Below are 20,455 nucleotides of genomic sequence, written 5' to 3'. Positions count from 1 at the left end.
TTGTTTGTTTTCTGTAAAACTGTACTCAGCATACTTACTGTAATAAATATGAAAAACGCATTACTTTTCAGATGTAAACTTCGAACTGTTCGTGCTATTTATTTGCACACAAACGTGTGTGTTTTTGCTTTTAACAAATATTAATAGGCTGATCTTCAATAATACGTTACAGGCATATTACTTGGATTATTTTAAAAGCAGTTTATTAAAGCAGTGTTTGAAGTATTAACTCAATATCGGAAAGTCAACCAAGTTCATGCGATTTCTTTTATCGCGAAAGCATAAAAATACTTGCAATTTAAACATATCTTTACTGATGACGATGTCTTGCTTTATATTTGTAAAGGGTCATGCAATGAAGCTACCTGTAAAGTTTCATTGAATTTGGCCTGCTAGTTTCAGAGATTTTTTTAAGCAAAACAGTAAGTTGGCCATTTTGTTGTTGTTGTTGTTGTTGATCAATCCCAATGCCTTGTTGTATTTTTGTAGAGGGTCAAGCAATGAAGCTTCCTGTAAAGTTTCAGTGTATTTGACCTGGTAGTTTCAGAGATGTTTTTAAAAGCAAAACAGGAAGTTGGCCAGATTGTTGTTGTTGTTGTTGATCAATCGCGACCCTTGTTGTATTTTTGTAGAAGGTTACCCAAGGAAGCTTCCTGTAAAGTTTCATTGAATTCGGAAAGGTTTTAGAGGAGATGTTTTTTAAAGCAAAACAGGAGGTTGGCCATTTCGTTGTTGTTGAACAATCGTGAACCCCTTGTTGTATTTTTGTAGAGGGTCACCAAAGGAAGCTTCCTGTAAACTTTCATCGAATTTGGACAGGTAGTTTCAGAGGAGATGTTTTTTAAAGCAAAACAGGAAGTCGGACATTTTGTTGTTGTTGTTGTTGTTGATCAATCGTGACTCATTGTTGTATTTTTGTAGAGGGTCACCAAAGGAAGCTTCCTGTAAACTTTCATCGAATTTGGACAGGTAGTTTCAGAGGAGATGTTTTTTAAAGCAAAACAGGAAGTCGGACATTTTGTTGTTGTTGTTGTTGATCAATCGTGACTCATTGTTGTATTTTTGTAGAGGGTCACCCGAGGAAGCTTCCTGTAAAGTTTAATTGAATTTGGACTGGTAGTTTTAGAGATGTGTTTTTTTTAAGCAACAGGAAGTTGGCCATTTTGTTGATGTTGTTGTTGATCAATCGTAACTCATTGTTGTATTTTTGTAGAGGGTCACTCAAGGAAGCTTCCAATAAAGTTTCATTGAATTTGGAGTGGTAGTTTCAGAGGAGTTGTTTTTTAAAGCAAAACAGAAAGTCAGCCATTTTGTTATTGAGGGTCACCCAAGGAAACTTCCTGTAATCTTTCATTGAATTTGGACTGGTAGTTTCAGAGGAGATGCTTTTTGAAGCACAACAGGAAGTCGGACATTTTGTTGTTGTTGTTGTTCATAATAAATCGTGACCCCTTGTTGTATTTTTGTAGAGGGACACGTAAGGAAGCTTCCTGTGAAGATTCATTGAAATTGGCCAGGTAGTTTCAGAGGAGATGTTTTTAAGCAATTTTGATGGCCAAACAGACTGACTGACGGACAGACGACAAAGACCGATCACAATAGCTCACTTTGAGCACTTCTTGCTCTGGTGAGCTAAAAACCATCAGCAATGGTCGTATACAGTTATCATGTGAAAAACAAGAGCTGACACAGAGACAGCGCGCTTGACTATTCCGCCGCTTTTCAATGTAAGGATTGAAAAGTTTTGTTTGGTTCCATGCAAAATTTTAACGAGAATTTCTAAGTCTAATAATAAAGGGCCATTATTTGCAAAATACAGTTATCTAACTTGATTATTAAATGGTTGAATACCACTGTATAAAGTCTCAATGCAATACATCAAATAGTTGCTGAGATATTATCCTATGTGTGCTAACATGCAAGACCTTCACCAGAATTTCTAAGCCACATAATAAAGGGGCAAAAATTATATATTATAAAAGATAGAGTTATCTTACTTGATTAAATAAGAAGGTTAAATAGATGGGAGCCTGTGTGTAAAGTTTCAATGCAATACATGATGTATTTGCTGACGTATTGACTTAAATGTGGTTACATGCAAAACCTTAACCAGAATTTCTGAGTCGAATAATAAAGGGCAATTATTTTGCATTAAATGCAAACTAGAGTTATCTAACTTGGTTAATTAAGTAGATTGGATGGTTGAGTACCATTGTATAAAGTCTCAATGTAATCCATCAAGTAATTGCTGAGATATTAACCTATGTGTGCTTACATGCAAAACCTTAACCAGAATTTCTAAGTCAAATAATAAAGGCCCATAATTTGCATTATATTCAAAAATTGTTATCTGGAAATACATATCTAATGTTTCAATGCAATACATGATATATTTGCTGAGATATTGACTTAAATGTGGTTACATGCAAAACCTTAACCAGAATTTCTAAGTCGAATAATAAAGGGCAATTACTTTGCATTAAATGCAAACTAGAGTTATCTAACTTGGTTAATTAAGTAAGTTGGATGGTTGACTACCATTGTATAAAGTCTCAATGCAATACCTCAAGTAGTTGCTGAGATATAAACCTATGTGTGCTTACACGCAAAATCTTAACCAGAATTTTTAAGTCAAATAATAAAGGGCAATTATTTGCATTAAATGCAAACTAGAGTTATCTAACTTGGTTAATTTAGTAGGTTGGATGATTGAGTACCAATGTATCAAGAATCAATGCAATACCTCAAGTAGTTGCTGAGATATTAACCTATGTGTGCTTACACGCAAAACCTTGACCAGAATTTCTAAGTCGAATAATAAAGGCAGATTATTTGCATTATATTCAAATAATTGTTATCTAACATCATTAATTTAGTATGTTAGATAGTTGGGAATACATATCCAAAGTTTCAATGCAATAACTGATGTCTTTACTGAGATTATGACTTAAAGGTGCTTACATGCAAAACCTTAACCAAGGTGTGACGCCAACGCGGACGCCAGGGTGAGTAGTATAGCTCTCCTTATTCTTCGAATTGTCAAGCTAAAAATGATACATTCGTACTGCCTCGGACAGTGCTGGGACTAAATTCAAAGGTATTGGGTTAAAGAGTTTGCCACTTATAAGATTGACAGACATCACCTGGAAATGCCAAGATGGTTCAGTGACGGGAGCTGTTATAGAAAAACGATATAATTGTACGGTATGGCTTTTGTAGTTTGGGCGCAGTCTTTGGAGTAACTGAATTTATAAGGAAAGAAGTTCGAAAACAGTGGTGCATGCTACTTCATACACGTCCTTTATCATGTGCTGTTTGATATGGCTGTCTTGAGACTAATAGTAAAGCGGATCAATAATACACTCATTATGATATGGCTATCTTCTGATTTATAGTAAAGGAGATTGCTTATCAATTACTACTAATCTTTACTTAATGTACAAGGCACTTGTCACTTGAGACCATTAAAAGTATATGGGATGAGACAATATACTGGCTACTTGATGTATTTGACTTTCTTGAGTTTTATTATATATTTTTTATGGAATTTGCTACTTAATGTATCTGACCATCTTCAAAGTTATAGTCTAGGAGATTGGCTCATCCACTCCTTAATATATATATGGCTATCTTGACGTTAACAGTATATAGTATTTGCTAATTCACACATACTTGATACAATGGCCATCGTCAGATTAATATTAAAGGACATGCTTATTCACTGACTACTAAATATACATGGCCATCCAGATATTATAAATATGGTTGATTCCCAGTCGACACATATATCTCTGTCACAACAAATGTCTCCTTCAACTCTGTATAAACTCTATCTATGCATTGATCTAAACGATTTATACATTTTTTTTAATCTTTGAAAGACCACTGCCAACTGTAATAAAAAAATCCTTTACACATAAAACTAAGTCTTTATGTGATACACTATATTGACAGGAGCAAGTCCCTTCTACAGACAAAAATCCTAACAAGTCGGGGATATTAAATAGTCTAATAATGGTACACCGATATCAAAATTTAATTGAAAAATCACAAATTCTGAACACCATATGACTAGTTATAATTTTATAATTCTTATTAGAAATTCATGGCATATTCCATAACCCACGTGCTATCAGCTTAGGTGTTTTTTCATCAAAGCAAGGAAACAGCAATTCAGAATTTGGAACACTGTTTTTTATACATTAAATCTAATAGTGTCATATGACTTGAGTCATTACTATTCAATATTTACAAAGTCATATACTATTTCTTTCTGAAATTACATATTAATGAATTCAAACCTTTTCGTTCTATTATTAAAAAATGACAACAAGATCACTATTTATCTGAAACATTTCTACTGAGACAGATAACTCACGCAATGAATTTTTCAACATATCAAAATGCACCAATTAGAAATGCACTTTCTTCTATATGTGTTCGGCTATATAAAAACACTGTCAAATCCATATATTGATGTGGTCCAATATTGAATTCCACAGTATGTCAAATTAAAGTGGGAAGGAACAGCTTTACCTCTCAGCATAATAGTTCATGACCAAATAAGCCATCAATATTATACAATCATTTCTTAAGATGTTTTTAAAATACTGGTAAAACTGGCAGAAACAAATGCTTCAACATTTGAAATATATTGCATAAAGCGCTTGGAATAATCTAATTTCAACCTAACATGAGATTCATGCAATTTTTGCCAACCAATCCTGGATGGCATTAATATCAGCTTTCTCCTGGCAGCTACACTCAACAAAGTCTATCTTCATGGGCTTTAGGTCGTTAAAGGTGAAGTCACGATCCCGTCTACCGAGATAGGTGTTGTTGTTGCTGGCAGAAGTGTCTTGAAGAGCGGCCGACTTAGTGATTCTTAGGGTGTTCCTGGAAATATACAACATGACAATATTCATATTTTTTTATAAACTATGAGACCTTTCTTTTAGTTTTTTCAATTATATTGACATCATCAGAGTTTAAGCTAAAGAGTAATGGAAGGGTGCTTTTTCATAGCACTCTTTTGCCCTCATGGAGACTAACATGGGTATGCATCTGGCTTCAAAATTATTTATCCCTATCCTGACTGTACCAAACTAAGATTCGCCCCCTGCATATTTGTTATTGTGTATTATTACCATTATGATTGTTTCAAACGTTTAACTGTATTTGTTTTTTCATCATTCTAGATGCATTTTATGAGAAAAATGAGACTTTGAAAAGGAGGAGACTCCACGACAATTACACTAATACAACTTCAAAAAAAGACACAATTTAATTTTGAAATTAAGACACCCTTTCAAAATAACCACAACATTTTGTTTAAGCCTGGTAAGGAAGAAAAATGCATTAAATTGGGTATAAAAACCAAAAAATTCTACGGGGAGATCCCCCATTTCCCCTTGTGGAGCACAACCCAATTTGCCACTTCAAAGCTCATGTAGCTTGCCCTTTTCAAATTTTGGCTGGAGCACTGTTATATGTGATCTATCTAAATTAGGGAATCAATATTTTTGTGTGTGATGGTTTGGATTTTGATTTTTCTCAAACAATTCATAATAAGAGCACCAAAACTTTCACTTGTCTTTTGGTCTTTAAATCTTGGCTGACCAGGGGTCATAACTAGCCAGAACATATATGTACACTATCATTGTTAACATGTGTTAGTATTAAAGGCAATACAATGTCCATCTGACTTTTTGAAAGGCATATAAAATGCTTGTTGTCGGGGAAAAGCACTAAAAGCTCTGCTTTTTAAAAAATCTGTTTTAAAATATTATTTATATAAAAGTATTAAGTTCAGTGTTGCACTGTTGTCTTGGAATTACAAATTGATTACAAGGGCCATAACTCTGCATCACTTTGCCCGACGAAAAAAATAAACTAATGTGCATAATCTTCATTTACCCTCTATCCACATAATGAGTTTCATGAACCTAGCTTTGATACGTTTTGAGTTATTATAGGACCAAATTGGCTATATTTTTAATAAGTCAAGGGCCATAACTCCATATTGCCCTCTTTCCACATACTTAGTTTCACTAACCTAGCTTTGATACTTTTTGAGTTATCACAGGATGGAGATTTTGACGAATGGACGCACAGAGGGTAAACCTTAAGTCCCCTCCGGTGAAACCGGTAGGGGACTTATAAATATGTAAAAAAATTAAAATACTTGAATTGTATTGTTTGTTTATCAAACTCACTATTGTTGAACAAACCCTCTACCTACCCTTCTTGAGTGTTTTATTACAGTGAGTTAGTGTGATACAAATTGAACTCACATTTCCTTCTCCAGCAGCGCCTGTATGACCTTTGCCCCCTTGGTAAAGCTCATGTCCTGTTTGTTGCATGCGACCAGCAGTGGTGGCGACATGTTGGAGATCCGGTTGTCACTCAACACAGTGTACAGGTACCTGTAATACATGATGGTGATGTAAAGGCAACAGCTACATGTACCGGTACTATCATTGCAATACTAATTTCTGAAAAAAATGAAAAAAGGGTTTTACCTTGAGCATTGACAACTTTATTCACTTAAACAATAGAAAACTGAAATATTTTTTTCACATTCAGTTTAAATGAATATACACAGTCATCAGTATCAGTATTTAACTCTGCCACCTACTGTTCAAGCTATTTAGTATTTAAATGTACAACTTTGATACAAAGTATGTGTACTTACTCAGCAATATCCTTTATTTCTTTCTGAACAGAAGAACTGTCTATTACAAAGATGACTCCTCTGAAACAAAGCCAGATAAATGCTCACAACACAGGCTACTTCAAAGAAATTATTAAAACAAGCTGTAAAATTAATCACAAGCGCATAATTTAACTACCAGTATACACCAGTGATGCAAATATGATATGTTATTGGTTCTGCCAAAAACCCCGCAGCCGTTGTATAAAACCAGTTAACTCTTTGATTTGGTCAAATTTAGCCAAAATGTGTATTGATAGGTCAATATTTATCCAACTAATGTTAACCATTCAATTGATTTAAATGTGCCAACTAGCCAAAAGATAACCTGTAGACAATTTATTACAGTTAATGTAATAGGCTGCTGATATATATACCTAGCAAGATCTTTATGCCCATCTAACATCTGCTGTCGGATCCTTTCATGTCCTGGAAGGTCAACCAGCCTCAAGGTTTTTCCCTGAAATAAAAGTAAAATCTATTTGTTTTATCACCAGACAGAATGTTAGGTTGACTTCATATTAAGGATTTTAGGTATAATACTGTGTGCAAATGAGCATTTTTGAAGCATTGAATGATCATGGGGTTTGCTCTGCCAAAATGAATGTAGACTAAGTGATACTGAATATTGTGTAATATATAAAGCCCATCAATTTACTTCACAACATCTATTGAGAGCATTATTGTATGTATCAACGTGGAACATACTACTAAGGGGCAATTTCATAATCAGCATCTGCATGTACTGTTTGCGTTGGTTTCACATCAACCAGTCAATTAAATCTTATCCTAAAATTGTGCTTTTTGAATTGCCGAAAAACTAACTGTTCCAAATTTATTTTTGGGATGGAACAAATGTACTATAAAAAGCATATGATGATGCTTTTATTCACTGATTTTAATTTATTTGCTAACAGTAGTATCAGTGTCTGCTTATTTTGCAATTTAAAGACATATTCGGTCTAATATAAATTTTTAATAAGACTTGAAACAATTGAAGTGCGATTAAGTTATAGTGAAAAGTGATTACTGGGTATTCGGTATAATTAAAGTCAACGTATGCTGATAAGTCTCTCTTTTATCAATATTCATTTAGTGTTATTGACTAGTTGGAATCAGAATTAAAATAGAAGAACCTTAAATGGTGTTTGCTGTATTACTTTAAATTGTGATTTATATATGTATATGAAAGAACAGAAATAACAGAATAATTGCTACCAACAAATGTTAACAATATCAATTGTCAGCTAATTTATGAAATTTACTTCAATCTGTAGTATATAGACACTCACACTTTCAGCAACTGTGTAATTTCCGGAATTGGGAGATATTGATGAAAATGTTTGGTTGTGCTTCTTGTAGATGAGCTGAAATAAACAATATAAAACAATGCCAAGATTGATAGGACAATATACTATGGCCACTCAATTAAACTGTCTTGGTTGTGGTGAATGAAATATTTTTTCTGGTAAATCATTCAAATTTTGAACAAACCTCATATACATTTTACCAAGTAAAAATGTATTCTAGATAATCATTTCTGCAAACCTCAACGCATTTTTATGTGTTAAAAATACACCTTAATGTCTTATGTCTGAGGGTAGGAATACCTGAGTATAGAGGAGTGTCTTGCCAGCATCACAGTTACCCAGGATCAAAACACCTCGTCTTTTGTTTTGACGCTGTCTCAAGAATCCAAATACAACTGAAAGTAAAGAAATATGGTTATTAAATGGGGCTTTAAATATTTCAAAAAAATAATTTGACATCATTTTTCACGAAAAATACAAAAAGAAGCTAATAAATTCTTCTTGTTTTTATTTATATTACCCCACCCATACTAAATACATGCATTTTCGCATATGTTACAGACGAAAGATGAAAAACAAGGCTTTTCTTAAATAAATTCAGGTTCAATTACTTACGAAAAGTCAAAAGTACTACAGAAACTGCTACTATGACACCAATAACGGAATAATCTCCAATTTCGACGGACTTTTGTAAATAATTCATCCAGACAACTACGTGGTTCTTCGCGGAGGCTGCCATGTTGACAAATAACCTATTTCCGGGTTGGGTTACATTCAACTATAGCTTAAGGCGTATCAGTTAAAACGTCCCAAGTCGAAAATGACGGAACGTTTCTGTCCTTGTGAGATACATGTTGATTAATTTTACAAACGTGATTTGTGTTTAAAACCACCAAAAAGAAGCTTCATTTACATAAACTTTAAATATGTTACTTTACTTTTACATTTTATTTTCTGCACTGGTAAGCTGTGATTAACATATGGTATTTCATGACCCACGTTTGAAAATAAAAATTATCTTATCCATCTAACCCTTACTATAGTTGATATATACTGGGAGTAGGATTTGTTCTTTGTACATCTGAAGGTGTTTTCGATAGAAATGCGCCAGAGTTCCGAATGACTTTACTGTATTTAGAGAAATGTTGGTTTAAACAGTATTTATTTTGTATACATGTATATGATATATACAAAACTCCACAAACAACAAAGTACATATATACGTTTTATATACTATATATTTATACTAGTATATAAAACGTATATATGTACTGTGTTGTTTGTTAAGCTTTGTGTTGTAGGTCATGTTTCTGGTTGGTGATTGTTTGGTTTTGTGTTCTATGTCTTTGGCGTTGATCATGTGCCATAAAACAGGGTTTATGTTTTAACTTTCGACTCCTAAGCCTGTTTCTGTAGTTATTAATATAAATATTTATATGGAACCCCTTTCTTCACTATGAATAATCATTAGAATTCATGAAATCCAGTGAAAAGCATTGATATACTGTATGAACTGAAACATATTATTTATATTATATATGTTTAAAAGCGGTAAACAAAGTGTAAATCGTATACATTATAATTATAAAAGATTATACATGACAGAGACGCAATAAAAGTATAGAATTGTACTCAATACTTTTTAAGTGTAAATATAGTTACCGTAACGAAATAAAAACAATATAAAAATTATCATGTTACTCGTTTAAGTTTGCAAAAGCTAAGCAGTATATTTTGCTGGGGTATCGTATTCATGAATTGAGGTACTTTCTATCTATGTTTGATTTTGATGTAACCTGAGTTGGCAATTCATAATTGGTGGTGGTATATTAAGTTAGAATGGAAGAGAAGAAAGAAAAGAAAAAGGAAAGGAAAGAGAAAATATGGTCGCTCAACCCAATGGGTCAGCCTAAGCCTTCCCGGAAATCAATGACACAATTTTAATACGCCACTTTTAGAGCTGAAACTATGAGGTGTTTTGATAAAACGACGAACGTCTATGCAATTTTCAATTTTTGAGTCTTCGTCAAGATTAAGGGTCACCGTACAAAAGGCGGGGGTGGAGATTGAAACGCTTGTAGATTTTCAATCACGTTCGGTCTTTGATCTTCGTATATAGGGCATTCTAGAAAATAGTCTACAGTTGTCTCAACCTCAACACATATGAAATATATGGAGTAAAGATGTTCTTTCGAATTACAACAATGAGTCCTGAGCCTTGCATGCTGAATATTCGAGAGGCGTTGGCCATAGTAAAACTGTGATGGACTCGATGTTATTCCCAAATGGCAGTTGAATTATTTACTTAATATTATTGGCAAGCTTTCTGAGTTATGCATTGTTGCCGGGAGGTAGTTCCAAGATTTCATAGTTGATGGTAGAAAAGAATTTGAATAAAAACTGTGTGGGGCATCGTGGAATTCTAACATCTCATGGGTTTCTAGTGCAATAGCCTGCCTCCTCTGCGTCTGGTACTAGAGAATCAAGGTATGCAGGTTGTTTTTCATTTTGTAGAAAAGTATAATCTATGCATTAATGTTCTCGAACTAAGCGACCCGACGCCGGTTTCAGCTGAGAGCTTTGTAAAAGATACCAGTCTTTTATTGCCTGAGATAATACCAAGAGCTTCTAGCTGGATCTCTTCTAGATCTTGTTCTTCAGTCTGTGTAAGATTATCCCAAACAAAATCAGAATATTCGAGTATTGGGCGAATAAAAGTTGCGTACAAGAGAACGTCTGTCAAGAGTAAATTTTATAGAAGGAAGTACTTTAACACGTTCCCATGCCTTCTCTTTGATCATATTAAGGTATGCACACCACTGACCACCATTAGATAAAATAAGGTCAAGGTGTTTGTGGATGTCAACTTCAGAATTAGTTGTAAGTACCTTACTAATGCAACTTAACCATGAAAAAGGTCGATAATTGCCAACTAACATTGTGCCGTTCTTCTTATGAACAGCACATATATGGGCCAATTTCCACTTCTTTGGGACTTTACTAATTTGAAAGGAGTAGTTTAAAAGGAAGCACAAAGGTTCAGCTTGTTCCCATGCCGACTCCATCTAAACATGATTGTTTATTTGATCCGTACCAGAAACTTTCGATAGCGACTTTAATGATGATACCTCCGATTCGGTAATAACAAAATGACCGAGACATGGTTGATCCTCAGGAAGATGACACTCAGGAAAAGCTTTATTTGAATCATCGAGAAAAGTTTGCGACTGGAAAAAGGTTTTAAGAATGTTAGCCTTATCAGAATTTTCAGTGTGGAATTGATCGTTATGTCTTCGAACAGTAATGTTCTGGCTCGAAGAGGCAGAACTGGTAAACTGCTTAAGAATGTTCAAAAGTAAGTTACAAGTTATTATATCGAAGCTTCTCTGCCAAATTCCTCCATATGATTAATATGATTAATACGAGCTTTCTGATAAGAGATGTTGTTTCATAACGTAATCGTTTTTATGCGGCCCAATCGCTGTGAAAGCCTGATAACTTGGCCTTGTCATGTGCTCTTTTCCTCCTGCGTATGTGTAATCTAATAGAGTTATGCATCCATTCTGGATCAGATTTCCGAACCGTTACTATTCTATTAGGATTTGCTGCAAGCTATAGGTTAACCAGACTTGTTAATGTCAAGTTAATGCATACCTTGATAAGATTTACCTTTTGCGTTTTATTTTTATTTAGGATTGTTGGGATAAGAGTGAGATTGTGCACCTAAACTGGTTTAAACCCCCCAGTAAATTTACATTTTACTGACCGTTCCAAGGCGGTACCTAACAATCCTTGATAAACATACCTAGTTTTTATATATATAGTATGTATGCACTGTGCTACTTGTGGAGTTTTGTGCTGTTCTTCCATTTTTCTTGTTTGTGATTTTATGTTATATGTCTTTGGCGTTTACCCAGTGCCATTTAACCGGGTTTATGTTTAAACTTTTTGCTAATGAGCTTGTTTCTGTAGCTTTTTGCATAAATATTGTAGTAAAGTCCCAGTTGAATAAACACTACGTCGCAATAGGTTGAAGTCCCCTCGGTCATACTTCCATATATGTCTCTTGTAAGTCGATGATCATGGCTTAGAATACTTAAAGCAACAGAAGACACTGAGTAGTCATAAATTTCACATAACGATTGAGAAACAAAGCTAGCATTGAAATGGTTACAGTTAAGTTAACACATTTATAGTATTTAACGGTTTGGATGTAGCAACACGAACTAAAAAGACATACAAAATCACTTACAAAAATAAGCAAGTAGGCAATCAAAGCAAAGAATTATCCGATTGCAATCAGGATATTTAGTCGTACCAGGTTAGTCATAGTATGGGATAGTTATATGTATGTATTATCTGAATTGATAATGTAAAACACGGCGGTGAGGTAGATTTTATAGGGCACTGTAGTTAATATAAATTTTACATCGGGTAATGTACCGATGTGGGAAATCATTCGATAAGCAAGCGGGGTACAGTCAAGATCGTTTCATTGTAAACTTATAGCGTGTTGTTGTTTTCTGAAACATTTTTATATTGGACATTGGAAATTGGAAATTAAATATTTAATATTACTATTTAATTTACATGTTTGTGCGAACCGAAACAGAAGGCAGTGTCTTGCGAAAGGACTCGGAAGCAGGGCGCAGAGACATATCGGCATGCCACGTATTAAGTTTTTGAGCCTACAAAAAAGTACCGTTGCGGGAAAGCCTTACCCACAGATAAGTTAATTTATCAACGACATTCAATTTCTTAGCGTCGTAATATAAATTACGTTTTCTGATTGGTTACCTTTTTTACATACCATAACACAAGTGTTCTCAATATTGACAGATATTATAATAATTATTCAGATTATTTAACAATGTTTGCAGACCATCAGCAGTATATGTTAATAACACAGCATCATCTGCAAAGAATAAAATATAAATATACGAATATCATCTATGGTAACAACATCTACGTCATCGCTATCCAAATATTGTTGCATATCGTTAATGAAAAAACAGACATAAAAGTAGACAGGGTGGTTCCCCTTGTTTTACACCCATATGACTTTCAAAGAAATCAGTATACTCTGTATTTACTCTTACACATGAAGAAACGACATCATAACTTTTCCTAAGCATTGATACCATTCTTCTAGAGAGGCCGTAGAGAATAAGTTAAAGCCAAATACCATTACGATAGACAACATCAAACGCCTTACGGAAATCAACAAATACACAATACAACTTTCGTTTACACTTGTTAATAACTTTGTTCATAATAGACCGTAAAACAAATATACAATCAGAAGTACTTCTTTTGCTTCTAAAGCCGTATTGATAGTCTGACAATAAGTTATTATTGTTGCCCATAGCCACAGCCTATTATCTTAAATAATTGAATAAAAAATATAATTTCGAAATAAATACTTGTGAGAGTTATGCCTCTGTAGTTATTTGCATGGTTTATGTAACCTTTCTTAGGTACAGGGAAAATAATACATTTTTGTCCAACTAGAAGGATATAGGGAGAATACATATAGTTAAATAATTTGCGTAATATCGGAGCAAATATGTCTTTCCATCGAATAAACATTTCCGGAGTTAACTTGTCCGTACCACTATTTTTATCTCATGTGGGGATTGCAACACCCTGAGTTACTTCCTCAATATCAAACTCTTTGAACAATTGCTCAATATTAACAATGTCTATCAAAAACTGCTCTTTCAACTTCATCATCGCTGAATATCGTGCCATCACAACTCTAATTCTTAAAATGGTTAAAAAAACTCGTCTTTTTGTCAAATTTGATATGCCTGATTTGCTACTGCGAATTTCTTTAATTTCAGACAAAAAAAAATCGGAGGCTGTGATTTAGCTAAATTACATCAAATATCTCTCTTATGAGCATTACAAATGTTCTTATAGATATTGCGCTTTGACAATAATATTATACAGTTACCATCACATTTGAATTTTCTAAAATGTCTTATAGCCAAACGAAATTCCCGTCTAGATTGTTCACATTCCTGGTTAAACCATTGATTTTTAAATTTACGTCTAGGTTCTATGTCCAGCGTTTAGGTTCCACCACAAGCATTAAAAGCCTTATCATATAATAACTTCCTGAATCAATATTACCATTATTTTCAACAACATTGTCTAATATTACAAAATTCAGTAGCATTTGAAACTATTGAGATATTATATCATTCCATATTGTCACTATTCAAAGTCAATATATCAACTTTTTTCGATACAAAATCTGTAATTTTAAATTTGATGTTAACTGAGAGTACATCTCCAACAGGTACATGTCTTGAACAACGTTGCAAATCGTGAACAATAAAATTATTGACAACGGGAAATAAATACGTTGAAATAAAAACATAATCTATTACACTATTACCAACTTCCGAATAATATGTACAACTACCAATTTTAGCATCACCTCCTGTTCGACCATTTACAATTTTCACATCTTTGCTTAAACATAAACCCAAAAGTTTATTTCCGTGTGAATTATTAGTTTTATCCATAGACCATCTCGCTGGTAAAAAAAGATTATACAGTCCAAACTCGCTATGTCGGCGTCGGGTATCTCGTCTTTCCGGTTGTGTCGATTTTTTTCTCCGATCCCGAATTTATTCCTTCTTATTCTATATAAAATAAATCTGCTTGTGTCGATTTTTCTATCTCGATTTTTTCGCTATGTCGACCTCCTATTTCAGTCCCATTGATCGAATTTCACACGTTTTACTTGTCCCTTATGTCGAACTGTAGATCCGAGTTGTAGGTATGAAATTTGTCAAGAAGGTTTGCGGCATGTTACTAAATTACCGTGCGTGTCAAAATAACAAACTTTCATAATTGGAGGTTAATTGGTTAGTGTGAATAATAAAAGTTGTTTGTTTATGTGTTTAGTTAAAGAGACATTTATAGATGAAGCTATACATTGAAACGCACAATTTAAATCGACGATGACATCATCATAAAATTCGACATGTTACATAACTAAGTAATTTCTCTATACTGCATGCAGAAAACAAACGGGCATAATATATGTGCTTTACCGTTTTCTTCAATATACAAGTGTATGTTATTGTGGTATTTGATATGTGTAATCCAAAAAACGTGAATAAAATAAATTTGGCACAATAAATATTTTTGAATCACTTTATTCTTAAATAATACATTTGCTGTGTCCACGACCGTAACAAGACCGTACAATTCAAGTCGGATGTCGGACATATATCAAGCTGGTATGTGTTTGGATTGGTGATACATTCGGATGTGTCGAATGTTCGTTATCTCGCCTTTTCCCCAGGTCCCGACAAAGTCGACATAACGAGTTTCGACTGTATATTCGTGTCATTTCTATCAATAGAATAAATAAAATTGTCAAAGTCATGTCTATTCGATAAAATATCCGGCCGTACGCCTGTTCTGCAGCTCAGATCCCCGAATAACCGACTGACACTTTATTTTCTTAAACCGTTATCAATAATAAAAAATATGTTCATTCGGCTGAAAGTAAATAGAATTGCTGGGTGGAACATAAACACAACACGCATAAATATCTTTTGAAATTGAAATACTCTTTACTAGGTTTCGACCAGATTAATCCACTTTTGTCATATTCACACAATGACATTTCATCACTGTATTTATTTTTGTACAATTATAAAATGCCTCCGTGACCACTTGTAAAATTACTACTTTACTAATTTCATCGCCTTCCTTTAAACACGTTTCACACAAAAATAAGATATCGTATAAATTGACAATATAAATAAATTCCTGATTACTAATGTATGATTTTATACCATCAATATTTCAAGGACCAACATTGATTGAACTCTTTTCTCCAATGTCGTAGTCTGATATTGGCGATGGTATGGCAGACCCGTCGTCGTGGGCGTCGGCTGAGCTCTTGGTGTTGTCGTCGGCTGGGCCTTTTGCACATTCGACGTCGGAGATGCTGGCTGGTTCGTTGGCGCGGCTGATAAAGAATTATTTGAAATCTTGATTAATAAGTTTGGGCTGAATTGTAAGCCATTTTCTGTTTTCCTATTGGTTAAAATATTATACTTGACCGGGCAGCACGAGGGAGCTGACATTTAAATGTATTCAATGGACACTTGATATTGGTCTAAGCTCAAAGGTGGTTTTACCACAGTCCAGCAACCTGTTAAGCGTTATCGCTTAAAATTTGATGCTATTTTTTGGATTGCACATTCTGTGTTATTGCATCAAATATTTGTTAAGGTAAGAATTTTGCTTATTTTAGCATATGACTTTTAATGTTTTAAGGTAATTGTATTGTTGACTTAGAGTTTTGTGAAAGAAATATTATGTAAAGTAAATGTCATTGGCAATGCAGTTTGCGAATATTATGGACATGCAGTCGATAAGTAAGTGTTGATAGCTCTACGAATGAAACTATTTGTATACATTTCTAAAAGATCATTATTTTTTGTTATTTGTGACTCATGAGCGAAGCGTAACAATGTGTATCTGGCTTATGCACCAAAGTCGCCTTTAGCGCTGTATTCTTTTTAAGTCACTATTTTGTTTTAATTGTAAAATATTGTTTTAAAGCGACAGTCCGCAAATCGGGCAAATTAGCCATGAAAAAAAAAAAAATTCATCTATGTGTTGATAAGCATTCCTGACTGACGAATCCAAAAAAAATTTGGTTCAAATCGACCTAGAAATGAGTTTTTCGTGTCATTTTCAATATCTCTTCGTAAGTATCGGCCCCCGAGAGTTAACGGTAATATAAATAGAAAAAACAGTGGGATTCCAAAGTTCTTGCGCATGCGCAGGGCGATACTATTTCCCGGTCTCTCCTCGTAAAATCCGGTCTCATCCGGTCTCATAATTCCCAGTTCATAACTTATGGCCCCAGGCAACGGATTGTGTTGCTGATGTTTATAACACGATTTTGACAATCTTATTTGTTTTTATATGTAACAAAATGGTATAAAATATATAAACATTATGTCTTAATTTATGCAATTTGTTATAGGTATACACTATTTATGCAATTCGTGTTAAAGGTGTAGAGAAAGATGCGATGCAGTACAAATGCTCATGTTTTTTGCATAAAAGATTGAGGACGGCTAGAGTATGAAGTAACTTAGAATTGCACCTTTTAAATTATGTTATTTTATGTTATTGTTCTTCCTTTTATGTTTACCCCCCCCCCCCCCGACATAAAAATTTTTAAGCATAAATGATTACAATTGAAAAATTCCATGTTTGCATATCCGACTCATATCGATACGATACGATATGTTTATTGCGTAAAACATTATACAATGTTCATCGCATGTAAACAAGTAAATCAATGAATGGAGAAAAAGTACACAAACACATTTTCTGGAGCTAAAAGTTGCAATGTTATAACATCCTATTATAGTAATTATGCGTGTGCTTAGACATTAAAGCTACTAGATGAAGAGTGTTTCTTTGAAGTTGCGCCATTCTGAAGTAATCAACACATTATGTCTCCATTTTTCGTTTATAATTTTGTGCTATTCGCTAATGCTAGGTTTATATTAGGCCACGATTACCACGATGTCCCCGATTCCAGAGCATCGTGGCGAACGTAACAGAGCGTGGACTCGAATCGGGGTGATCGTGGGGGAGCGTAACGGAACGTGGTTGAATTGGGACATCTTGAGCATCGGGACAGATTTTAAATCAAACTTAAATTTCACCACGATTGCCCCGATTCATTTTCTAATCGTGACATAGCGTGGCCTTCGTAACAAAACGTAACAGAACGTAACGAAGCGTAACAGAACGTGGAGTACAATCGCAACAGATCGGGACCAGCGTGGACACATTTTTTCATCCCGCTTCGCTGCGACGTCTCACGATAGCTCCACGCTCTGCTACGATCTACCACGATCTGTTACGATATACACTTTTCTACCATTTATTGCTCCACGTTGCGTCACGCTCTCCTACGGTATCCCCGATTGTCGTTCACGTTCTGATACGCTCTGACACGCTCCAACACGTTTCCTCACGATAGCCACGATTTCCACGCAAGCTGCATATACATAACAGCTTTATCTACTGGTACTCTATCGTTTAATCATGCCAGCTTATAAAAGTTCCACGACTTCTATAACAACCAAATGTACATGCCTGTGGTGTCTTTGCAACTGCTAATGCTGTGGATTTTTGTTTTAAGAATGGCTATGTAAATACAAACGTCAATTTCGTTGTAAGTGAAATGAGGGAACATCTAGTCAGCTGTCTAGAAAATAAAAAAAATCCGTTTTATAGAGAAAATGAAAAGTCGCGATCCCTATGAATTTCAAATTAAAAACATTCTGTTCATGTGAAATGCCAGAATTCGTCGATAATTTAGTTATTTGCGAAAATAGAACATGCAGGAAAAGATTCCACATGAAATGCGTCGGCATAAAAATTAAAATTAGACGATCAGTTGGCAGAAATACATAAGGCAACTGGTCGTGGAAGCGCATCTGCTGCAACAAAATCAATAGTTAAACAAAAGAAGGATAATAGAATTCCTGAAGTACTGAGATAACTTACAAATTTGATTTACATGTAGTCAAGCATTGTTATTTTTTTTATTACTATTATCAATAGTATACTTATAACTGAATTTAATATGAAAAAAACACACACTCAATGTGTTTGTTATTCATGACATTAATTTCAGTACATGTGCATATTTCATGTTTTTATCTTTGCCTAAATTTATTTTATGTTTTATTGATATAAAATTTGAAATAAATAGTGACATAATTATCATCAAATATCTAATGTTTTAATCAACTGTAATCTTTTGTAATCCTATTACCCCCCGCGGTCATTAACACCTTTTTGATCACGCCCGATAGCTACTATAAAACAGAGACCGGAGGAGACCGGGACCGGATGAGACCGGGACCGGGAAATAGTATCGCCCCCCAAGAGTAGTCGGAAAAACCGTAGACCTACTTTCTCTTTTGCCGTCTAAAAATAGCAACTTTCGGCAATTTTCAATTTGTTAAATCTAAGTTATTAAAGCGATTTTTTAAAAAATAATTGCGGTTCAGTCGGTCTGAAACAATGTGGAACTTATTAAAAACTTTTGAAATACGGTTACTTTTGCGGACTGTCGCTTTAAAGCTAAACAAATGTCTTGCTGAGTGATATTCAATGTATCTTTGATAAAAAAGTTTAGTTTATACATATAAACATGTTTTATAGTCAATTTCATTGATGTTCTATATGCACAGTATGTAAGATTTAAACTGTTTGTTTAATTAGAACTTTGAAACTTTGAGTATATTAAAACATGCATTAAAAGCAGTTTAAACATTTTAAAATGTCGAGTTATTGATATAAATTTACAATGGTTTTATGTTGTTCTCTGATTTTCACCCTTTAAGAGTACCGGTATGTTTTGTGACTTTTTTCCTTCTTTTTTTTCGACCACCCGGTGGACATTTTTTCCAAAAATTCTTGTAAACCAAAAAATAAAAAAGGAGTGGTCTTACTGCTTTCTAGCGTGACTATCAGCTGATCGATGTAGACCAAGTACAACCAAAGCGTGCAACATTTTGTGGATTTTCAATAAGATCAAGTTACGTGAAATGTGGAATACTCCAAATAGTTACTAATAAGATATGGAGTTATACTCAAAATCATATAAAACTTTATCTGGAGCTTTGGTTTCATAAACAATGCGCTGCCATGGATAAAGCATTAAGGAATTTTTAGTCAAATCTACTCTACACTTCAAACTTGACTTGAGGCGTATTTAATTTACTAACAGGGTCTGCAGGCTTTACCAAATGCATCCCATAAAATGCATTGGACATACTAATTAGGTTTATGTTTAAGGCTTCTTTCTACAACGCCTAATACCTCTGGATCTATCACCCACATACTATTTCTTCCCTGTATTTTTGATGTACATGTATCTTAATAATGCCCTCAACATATGTCACTCGTGGACAAAAATGAACAGATTTATATCAGTTTTTTTTAAAATATGCATATAAGCATTATACTACATGCTCAAGATATTGGACTGAAATTACCGAGAAAACTTAGAAATATTCACACACTTTTTGTTCCATTCGGCATTACATGACTATGACAAAATGTAGCCTGTCAACGCTTTGCGCGGTTTGATTTGAATTGTAAAAGTGTATAATATTCATTTAGTAAATGGTTAAAAGGTTGTTAGTATGTACCTACACAAACGAATGTTTTTATGCGACACACATTTAAAAAAAAAACTCAATTAAAAACTAATAATCTCAATAAATATGTCAAGTAATAGCCGATTTAGGCAATTTAAAACGAAGAAATTATACTTGAAAAAACTGATTGTAGGATAAAATGAACTATCATAATTTCATTTAAAACTTTATGGTTTGATATCTTACGCCTTATTAGCATT

The 20,455-nt window shown here is 34.0% G+C and overlaps 1 protein-coding gene across 1 annotated transcript; it reads right to left on the bottom strand.

Moving 5' to 3' along the window:
• Positions 1–4,012: 4,012 nt before the first annotated feature.
• LOC128202852 (signal recognition particle receptor subunit beta-like) lies at positions 4,013–8,767 on the bottom strand. The gene is made up of 7 exons (XM_052904011.1): positions 8,638–8,767; positions 8,323–8,417; positions 8,005–8,079; positions 7,090–7,172; positions 6,695–6,754; positions 6,294–6,425; positions 4,013–4,896 (listed from the first exon to the last, which is right to left on the bottom strand). The coding sequence occupies exons 1-7, from the start codon at positions 8,759–8,761 to the stop codon at positions 4,701–4,703; spliced, it is 765 nt and encodes a 254-aa protein (XP_052759971.1). The 5' UTR covers positions 8,762–8,767; the 3' UTR covers positions 4,013–4,700.
• Between the last annotated feature and the right edge of the window lie 11,688 nt (positions 8,768–20,455).

Source organism: Mya arenaria, chromosome 9 (genome assembly GCF_026914265.1).
Source record: "Mya arenaria isolate MELC-2E11 chromosome 9, ASM2691426v1".
NCBI lineage: Eukaryota > Metazoa > Mollusca > Bivalvia > Myida > Myidae > Mya > Mya arenaria.
The sequence above is the reverse complement of the archived record's forward strand: the minus strand, read 5'-3'. Positions and strand labels throughout refer to the sequence as shown.